Source organism: Cyprinodon variegatus, unplaced genomic scaffold, assembly GCF_000732505.1.
Source record: "Cyprinodon variegatus isolate N-32 unplaced genomic scaffold, C_variegatus-1.0 Scaffold1919, whole genome shotgun sequence".
Classification (NCBI taxonomy): domain Eukaryota; kingdom Metazoa; phylum Chordata; class Actinopteri; order Cyprinodontiformes; family Cyprinodontidae; genus Cyprinodon; species Cyprinodon variegatus.
This window is the reverse complement of record NW_015152372.1, coordinates 30,325-40,308: the sequence shown is the minus strand read 5'-3', so window position 1 is coordinate 40,308 and position 9,984 is coordinate 30,325. Positions and strand designations below refer to the sequence as shown.

Below are 9,984 nucleotides of genomic sequence, written 5' to 3'. Positions count from 1 at the left end.
GTTGGGTTGTGGTTTATTTAGAGTAAATAGGGCTAAATAATAGTAACAAGGTTGAAAATCATGCATCAGCTTCCCTACATTTGATAATATTTAATATCATTATGTTGGTTTATATCTAAATATAATGAGATGAATACTTTTCAGTGCTCTATTTTTTTAAAAGGAATCTGATAAAATACAGCTGTTGGTCTGGTTTGAGCTGTGAAACCACAAGCGGATCGATTGTAGTTACTGCTTGCAAGGCTGCAAACATCCCCCATCTTGCTGACGGTGGGACAGAGCGTCAAGAGTCAGAAACCAACCTCTTTGCACAGTTTTATCAAGTTAGGGGTTTATTGAGCTTCACATCTGCAAGAACTACGGTTGATTGAGATATAGGGTGAGTAAAGTTGTTTTTTAATCTAAATAACCTTCATATTCTATCCGTGCGTACTTTGCAGAATCTTTATAGAAATATTCGAATTTTATTTTATCTCAACTATGAGAGGTAGTAATTAAAAATGGTTTATATGTTTACCTTTGTGCCAAGAGACACTTTAACTCCATATGATAGAATATAAAGAATCGCATCACTTTAAGGTCTTAACAGTTCTTCTTAATGCCTTAAGGTTCTTGCAGTAACTATTGTGATTATGTAACTATGTAACTATTGTGATTATGCTCTCCTTAAAGCTAAAAAAACAGAGGAAGTGTGCAGTGACAGAAAGGCAGCCCACATACAAGTCAAAACAGGAAATAACCTTGATGTTGGAAAGTTATCTCAAAGTGATGGAGACAGTGAAGAAGATGGCTCCATTCTCTGTGTTTCTGCTCTGCTGCTTCGCCGTCGCAACCCAAGGTATGAAATACCTCATTCTAATGGATTCTAGGGGAGCCTAAAAGAGCAGATCTGTTAAGTTTGACTTTATTTCTCTGACCTTCTGTTTTCAGCTGCATGTCTTTGTTCAGTTGCATTTTTCTTTTTCCATTTTAGGTGTAAAACGCAGTTGTGTAGGTGTTCATGTTTTCCATTTGACTTCAGTAAACCATTCTAAATCACGGTTGGATTGTTTAATTGCTTGGATAACATTTTAGATAGAAAATAATTAAAAACGGCCAGTTATATCGCTCAGTAAATTAGATTTAAACTCTTTAATTAAATGGTAAAATAATAAAATAATGCCGTTTTCAATAACGTATTTCTTGAGAGCGGATGTACTGTTTGGGGAAATTGTTGCACCACAAACAGATGTTTGAGGTCAAGAGTCTCCATTGTATATATTTATTTTCAGTGTCTTAATTTTGTTGGTTTTGTACATATCTTTTAGTTGTAAGTTAAATTCAAATATAACAGATTCATATTCATTTTTCTCTCCATGCACTGCTGTTCCATTTCCAGGTATTTAAGGTATAAATGCATTCGCTTATCTGGATTTATTTTAACTCTTTCCGACATTTATTTCAATGCTTGTGTGCAAAATGTTGCATAGAATTGCATTGATCAGTTAACAGGAAAATAGGAATTCAAAGTGAAATAACTTGGCTGCATACCCTAAAGTTGATGTGATTCGTAGAAGTTCCTCAGATCTCTCAGATTGTGATGACTTCTCTTGTCTACACCCGCATTCAGTTAACCACAAATATGTAGTTTTGCACTCTGGCCCAAAGAATTTGAACATTTCCTCTGCTGAAGAAGTTCTTATGATGATCTCAAGATGTCTCTTATCTTCAGCATCTTTCTAGCAGAAACCTAAATGTTTAACCCTATAATGCCAAATGTATCATACTTGATACATGCGGTTTCTGAAATGTTTTGACTCTGACACCTTTTTCATAATTTAATGGTAAAAACTTTGCTCAAAATCCTATTGTACACGATCAGATATACCTGATAACAGCCAGTAGAAGACTACACAAAAAATAATCTTGACTTATCGCATAGTAATAAATTATTAATATCAAAAATGTACTTCTGTTTTTTCTTTTTACATATTTTGTTAAAAGTGCAAATAAGGAATTCAAACGAAAAAAAAAGTAGTTTTCTGTTTTGTTTTATTCTTGGATCAGGCTTTAAAGGGTTAAGGTCAGAAATAAATGGTGTTTAGGACAGATTGTATTTTTCTTCTTGACAGAAATCCAAGGCCCATTAAAACACAGTGAACCCCAAAGCATGATGCAGCCACCGCCATGTAGTTTTTGTTAGTGGCTGATATAGTGGGTTCCCTCAAACAGATTTTGGTTCCTTTAGATTTTGACAGACGACTGTTAAAGTTTTACAAGATTTTAGCCATGTCTGCATGTTTTGCATGAAGGAAAAAGTTCTGGTATTGCTTCTCTTTTCTTAAAGTAAATGTTGTGAAGAAATTGTCAATAAAATCTAAACAAGTAGACTTTCTAATACTGATGTCTGGTTTAAATGAAAGAGGACTGAAAGTTCAAGTTGAATCTGACAATAATTCATAAAGATATTAAAGTCATTAGAGTTTTTTCTTTTTTTTTTTTTTTTTTTACTGTTTTTAGTTCTATTTTGCATCTTATAGTGAAGGATGTTCGCATATTTTTGAAAAGACCTGCCCTGTCCACTTAAAGAAATTTAAATAAAAATGTACATGCACAAACCTGTACCCACTCCCCAAAGGAAATGACTATTAAACGCATGCAAGAGTATCCTCCACTATACTATTAAAGGTTTATTGATTTTAATTTTTTTTAAATACTCCAGAATTGGTCACATTGAAAGAAATGTATTTATATTCGTTAAATCTTCTTGGGTAATGTTAAGTTGAAATTTTAACATAATTGTGTGAGACACAGTATTTATGCGTTGTATCTAATGAAGTTTTAAAAAGTTTTTTTTTTTTTTTTTTTTTTAAGGTTGTGACCAGTATGCTGCAACAGGCGAAAACATCACTGTTCCTATGGATTACACAGTAAAATCTGATGATACCCTGAAGTGGAGGTTTGAAGAAAGAGTAATAATTTATAGAAAAAAGCAAGGCCTTGTTATTGGGAAAAAAGGTGATATTAATGCAGATGGGTCCCTTAAACTGGTAAATCTGAAGAAGAACCACGCTGGAGTTTACTTCACTGAGGTTTATGATCAAACAGGAAAAGAAAAGACCCACAGGAGAGTCAGGTTATGCGTGCTGGGTGGGTATAAACTGGTCACTTATTCAGTCAATGATAATCTCTGACTTTTATCTTTAAAGATCTATGAATAATTTAAAGTTCTCATGAGTTCCTAAAGCTGTGGTTCCTGTAGAGGACTGATGCTTTAGCAGCTCTCTATGCTGTTTATCACGATATGACTTCCTTTAGCACATCATCTTTTTGATTTAATCCAACCAACTCAGACCGTGTGAAGAAGCCTTCAATAAATGTGACCTGCAAGGACTCAGATGTCACTTTTACCTGCATTCCTCAAAACATGCAGGTGAGCTCACATTTAATTATTTTTTCAATTTCATCGTTAATTAATTAATTATATTTTTTTAAGCATTATAGAACAAGACTGATCGCTAATGGGCGACCTCACATAGGTTAAGAGATGTTAGAGAGTTTCTAAAAATTTTACAAAGTCTCAAATTATATTTATGGAAAATTTTACTTTTTTTTTTTTTTTTTTTTTTTATGCAGTAATGTGAACAAGTATTTACCCCGTCGTAGATTTTTCTATTGTTGTTTTAATATGAGCCTTAATTTTTATTATTATTTTTCATCCTTAGCAAACAAATATAAGAAGTAGATTCCAAATAAGGATTTTATTTATGAAGGGAAAAGTTATTGCAATCACCTGGCCCTTTAAAGGGAAACTAATTGCACCCAAATAGCTGATTATTTCGATCTTTAACATATTAATCTTTTTTTAACTTTTGCAGAATTTGTTTCATTTGGACATATTAGAGGTGTATAAACTGGTTGTTGAATGTCATCCTACAGTATTGACTGGACTTTAGTCCAGACTTTGACTAGACCACTCTAAAACCTCTTTTTTGAGCCATGCAGAGGTGGATTAGTGTGATTTAGATCGTTGTTGATGTGCAAAACCCAAACCTAAGCTCATGAAAGAATAGCCCAGCATTGTTCTGCAGGATTTTCTAGAGGATAATTTATATTTATATCACTTATATTTACTATTGAACCATCCCTTAAGCAGCTCAGGACAACTGCTCTACCACCCAATATTAGACTGTTGCTCCTTTTCTTGGGAATCATCAATATGTGTTTTGGCAAATTTTGGATGGGCTTTTAGGTTTCTTTATTGCATTATTTTAGTTGTGATTTTGGTCTCAAATGCTATTGAGAATTAATTTAGAAGCATGAAGTGTCATGATGTTCTTAAGAGATCTGACCCACATGCAGTAAACAACTCAGTGAACCAGGGTAAAAGTTTAACAGGTTTATTGAGGAGATCAACAGGGGTTGGATTCAGGAAACTCAGTGTACTGTTGAACCGGAACTGGAAGTGAAAGGGAAGTATCACAGGTTAGTTCAGGGTCCATGGGAACCTTGGACGATGGCTTGGACAAACAGAGAAAAACGGGACTCACGTTAGTGGAGAAAACTTTCTTCCCAGAATCCAGTTGGTGTGGGTTTATCCAGAGGTAAGGGGCTCGTTGGACAGGTTTTGACTTGGTTGGATCCTGAGGATCAATGGAGCAGACTGTCACTTCGAATTCCGGGAGAACTTGAACGGAACTTGTGGAGGTTAATCCCCTACTCAGTGTGAGACTCAAACAATCCCTCCAGGGGAAGAAGGCCAAACATCCAGCTTGCAGGATGGCTTCCTGCCGAGAGGCAAAGATAAACTACGTTAGGCGCAGTCAAACAAAGACTCAGACTCAGCTAATCTAAGCTTGGCCAGAGTACCCAAAACTGGCAAACACTCTGGCGTCGAGGTAGTGACAGTCGATCGCTCAAATAGTCCTTAGTGATGAGCCAACCAGCCGCAGGTGTGTGGGAGGATCAACGAGGACAGGGCACCACCTGGTGGTGGAGGGAGAGAAAAACACAAAACACAACCCACACAAAACTGGATTTCTAACATGAAGAGCTTCCAGTGCCATTACGGGCCCTTCAGAGTCGTTGATTTGCTAGTGTCAGTTGGCTGGCTGCTCCAAGGAAGGGTCACTGCTGTTTTATGTTTTTTTTTTTTTTTTTTTTTTTTTTTTTTTTTTTTTTTTCTTTTTGTGGATAATTACCTTTACTCTGGTTCCCCTTTCTGATATATGTGAGTTGATTTATCGTCTGTTATTAAAATGCCTTCAGTTCTGGGTTTTGTATTGCTTTTTTAAAACAACTTATTTCGGGTAGTCAAATAGATTCTTTTTAAGTACTTTATTGATCCTACTGGAATAACAGCTATCAGATTCTGGGTTTGTGCTTTTATCTATCTAAACTATCCCAAAAATGTAAGTAATCACAGTTAAATAATGATTTTATATGATAGGCGGTTATAGCGCCACATTGGCCGTATTGGTTTAGATAAGCATTTATATTTTTTGACAAAATCATCTGTTGAAAACAGCTTTTTTTTAATTTACAAATTTTCTTTGTCTGAATAAACATTTGTCTGACGAGGGGGACAAATACTTGTAGCCTTTATTGCATTTCATGTTTGTAAGGTAAAAGCAATCTTTTTGGATCCTGCCTCAACTCAAACTTGGTAAATTTCTAAAATCTTAAACAATATTTCATCATTTTCATTAGAAACCAGATGATTCACAATACAAATGGTTCCAGAATGGGAATCAGATTAACGAAACGGGAATCAACCTAAAAAAAAAGATTGTGGAAATGAAAAAAGTCCAGTTTTCCTGTGAAGTTTACAACAAGATAAGCAATGAAAGAAGTGATCCTGTGGTGAATATGTGCTTTGGTAAGTGTTACAATAATAGTAAAAACAGTAAAAATAATTTAAATTTTTTTTTATTATTCAGTAAATTGGATTTAAGTATATGTGCCATCCTGTTACTAAAGAGAGCCAGCAGCTCAGTTAGTTCTACACTAATTTTTCTAATGTTTCTCATCTAATCAAACCCACTTAGAACCTGTGAGGAAGCCTGAAATAAATACAACTTGTAAGAGCTCAGAGGTCTTCTTTACCTGCAATGCTGCTCAGGTGAGAACATGTTTTTTTCTTAAAGAAAGGCTGCTTTGTGTAACGTTCTAGACTGAGGAACCAATATTCAACCAGACAAAGGTTATGATCAGACAATCAGCTGTGGAAGCAAAGCTTGACATCTATTTATTGTGAGGCTTTCAAATAATTTAGCATCAGTCACTGGTTTGAGATAAATAGGCAGGGTAAGCATGAGTACTGATGAGAAACGATGGAGCTGCATAGGTGGGAAGAATTAGTGACAATGCTGCCAGGAGCAGAGCTGAACGTAAAAAAAACTGTAACTTTGCAATAAATCATGACACTTTGGGGCCTTCAAAGGTCCCCTTAGAAACTTTAGCTGGTTTCATAAACCCGAAGCAGGCCTACAATTGTCAGGAAGGCTCTGTAGTGTAATTATCCTTTTACAATAATGTTTAATAATGATTATCAATACAAAGTGAGTTTTCATGTATGTTTTTTTTATGTCATTTTAAAACCGTTTTTTTTTTTCTTCAAGGTTATTTGGTTCCTATTTTCTCATATTTCCAAAATCAAATTATGCTGAAATATTTTCCTCTATATATGCTTTTTTAACAGCTTTTTATATTTCTCCCCACAGCAGGCTGATGATGCACAGTACAAGTGGTTCCAGAATGGGGAAGTGATCCACAATGAAATAAAAATCTCATTGATAAGAACAATTTCAGAAAGTAAAAACATGAACTTCTCCTGTGAAGTTTATAATGATGGCAGCTCTGAAAAGAGTTTATCTTTGAGTCATAACTGTGTTTACAATAGTAAGTATCTATACTAGTTATTACTGCCATCATATCATTAGAAAATAAATGTTTGGGTTGATTATTCTTTGTTTTAAAGTTATTTTTCTGAGTTCTATTTTTTATTAGTTCTTCCAGGCATTCCAGATGAGTTATTTGGAATCAGCACCTGGATTTTTATTGCTGGTGGGGGAGGTACAGTATGTTTGCAATTACACTGAAACTTACTAAAGAAAAAAAAAAAAAGATAAAAGTCAACTTAAAAATCTTTTTATTTCTGCACCTCAGATCTTTTTTCTCTGATCTTTTTAAGGTTTTCTTCTAGTGTTGATCATCATCATTGTGTGCTGCTGTGTCATATGTAAAAAGAAAAAGAAGCTCCGGGAGAATGGTAAAATGTTTATTCCTCTGTTTTAGTTCATTCATTTTAAAGCTGAAAAATCCCCAAACAAAAGGAAAACTTGGTGACTAAACTTATTTTAATGACTTATAACTCATAATTATTGACTGTTAAATGTAAATATCTGAAATCAGAATCATGGAGTACCCCAAGGCTTACTGTTTGGCCCACCTTTTTGTCCTGATCATGCTGAATTCAACCCCTTTTTAATTAAATTTTAACAATGACTATAGATATAGATATGAATATAGATATAATCTTTCATCCAGTTAGCCTGTTTTATTTTCATCCTCATGTTTGCCATTTTTTATCACAGTAGAAGAACATTACCTAGGAATCATATTTTAACTAAGCGTACTTTGCTTTGAGATAAATACACATTGCAGAGAAATTATAGAGCGAAGCGCCAAATGTCAACATGTACAGTAAAAAGTTTATGCAAGGTCACTCACCACGAAACATGCCTGAACACCAATTTTAAAAAGAAATAGGCATTTAATTCTAGAGTGCTTTCCCTTGAACATCCCCTCAGTTGTGATGATTTATTGTTGATAAAAATTGACCAGATCTTTTCATTATCCTCTTTAATTAGAACTTGAATAGTTTTAATGAAAGCTATGCCTTAACTCATATAAGACTAATATTGTTAATATTAACAGTATTTGTTTGAGTGCTGATTAATACATGTTGGTGTTTTCTGAACAGATGAGGAGGAGCTTGAATACCGAGGAGCAAAGAGATCAACATCATCCTATTGCTCCCCCTGATCATCGTCTTTATATTTTTACATCATTATCACCAACAGACATAGAGCATCTGAAGATCCACCACTTTACATATAAGTACACATAAAACCACATATTTAGAAACACTGATTTGAAGGACATTGTCTTTTTTCTAACTGTGAGGTGTTATATCAGACTAAACTTTTGTCATTTAAGGTCTGTGTTTGTTTTCAAAATCATATCTGTTCGTTAAACACCCAAATTCTTTGAATACTTTGGAAATTTTGCTATTTCAGCCCCATTTTAAGAGAAAAATACAAGTATATATTAAGATCAACCACTTCAAGTCAATTTATTGAGATTATACTCATAGACTATACAGTGATTCCTAAAAGGGGGTACGCATACTCGTGAGTGCATTGCAAGTGGTAAATGAAAATATTTTTTTAGGTAGTAAAATAAAATAGGGCTAGGATCTGTTTTTCTTCATGACGACCCAACTGAAAAATAAAACCAAAACCAATCTGCTTTGTTTGATGCTGTTGATCAGTAAAAATCTCGTATCATTCCACCATTTATTAAGTCAAAAACTTTTTGATGATGTACTGACCTGAAAGAGGAAAAGTAATTTAATGTCGACAGGGAAGAAAAAAGTGATATTAAAAGGTTCAAACTATGTATATGAAGATATTTATCATAGTACATGCTTATGTTTTTTAAAAACATTATTTTTAAACATGTTAAGCTGTTTAAAATAGATGATAAATGTGCAACTTTAACGTTATTGATTTCTCTGTTTCTTTTTTCTTTTAATTTTGCTGTTTATTCAACTAACTTTACCAATTTAGCTGAAGCCTAAGGTCCATTGACTGTAGATTTGATCTTTTGAGACAAAAACAGCAACTGCATGACAATATCTAATGTCCCACTGAAAGTATAAACAATTTCATTTATTATATTTGTAAGATCTAGTCCTACTGTAAAACCGTTACTTTTGTTTTTGTTTTGTTTTTTTGTTTTCCAACCAGCTTCAGCTTCTTACAGTCATTAAATATGGTCTTCTCTGCAGTACTCCAGGCTTTTCTAAATGTCCAAATATGTTTTCTATGGACTTTTGCATTGCATTTTAACTCATTATAATTCCTGTTTCTGAAAGTTTTATTTTGATTTTGAAGGAATCTGTTTTAATTCTGCATAAAACATCAGAGAACATTTTTAAATAAGATATGTAGTTACTTTTTTGCTTGAATTCTCCCACAATAGTTTCAGAGATGCAGCCTTACAGCCATTTTAGTAATTACACATATTGTGACAGAATTTCTTTGGCTGTAAACAAAAAAAATTAAACTTGATGTAAATAAATACTTGAAATATTTATTCATTTGCATCTTACAAATTTCTAACTAAAATGACTTTTTTCGACATCAGCCATAATAATCACACTCACTGTAAATAAACACTTTAAATGTATTATTGTGTGAAATGACTGTGAAAGTTTCGGTTTTAAAGCTGCCTTCCGAAAAATAAAACAACGACATAAGCTACATAAGCATAATGGTTTCTACTGTCTGTGTGTGAAAATGTTTTTGCTTTATGGTGATTTTACATGTTGCCTTGTGTTGCAATATCTAACACACATTAAACTGAAAATAGATGCTTATTTAATCTAAATAATAAGATCTGGTTGGCTCTTTACCCATCATATGACTGTAGGAACAGTTGTGGTCTTTCATCAGAAAGAAGAAGAAGGATCCTTCAAGAACTGCCAGAACCTTTGAGTGGTATGGAGTAAAAATGAGCACTGAGAGCGGATATGCAAGGAAGAAAAGGTTTTATTTTACTCTGCAGAAGAGAACGACGCAAAACAGCTGAATACAGCTGAATACAGCTCTGAGTGTGGTTCTGCTATGATAGCCTCCCTCCCCTGCTTATAAGGAGACTCCGCACACATGAACAATGAGTCTTTCTAGAAAGTCACTTTAGTACATCAGGGTCAACAAT

General features: G+C 33.9%; 1 protein-coding gene and 1 long non-coding RNA gene across 2 annotated transcripts; both read left to right on the top strand.

Annotated features, from left to right (window-relative positions):
• Nucleotides 1–248: 248 nt before the first annotated feature.
• LOC107104851 lies at nucleotides 249–3,011 on the top strand. The gene is made up of 3 exons (XR_001482294.1): nucleotides 249–379; nucleotides 673–838; nucleotides 2,854–3,011. It is a non-coding gene; the product is annotated as an uncharacterized LOC107104851 (long non-coding RNA).
• A 69-nt stretch (nucleotides 3,012–3,080) lies between these two features.
• On the top strand, nucleotides 3,081–9,520 carry LOC107104849 (pregnancy-specific beta-1-glycoprotein 3-like). The gene is made up of 8 exons (XM_015404968.1): nucleotides 3,081–3,129; nucleotides 3,333–3,412; nucleotides 5,689–5,857; nucleotides 6,027–6,100; nucleotides 6,702–6,879; nucleotides 6,988–7,053; nucleotides 7,172–7,249; nucleotides 7,964–9,520. Exons 2-8 carry the CDS (start codon nucleotides 3,407–3,409, stop codon nucleotides 8,023–8,025), a joined length of 633 nt encoding a protein of 210 aa, XP_015260454.1. The 5' UTR covers nucleotides 3,081–3,129; nucleotides 3,333–3,406; the 3' UTR covers nucleotides 8,026–9,520.
• The last annotated feature ends 464 nt before the right edge of the window (nucleotides 9,521–9,984 follow it).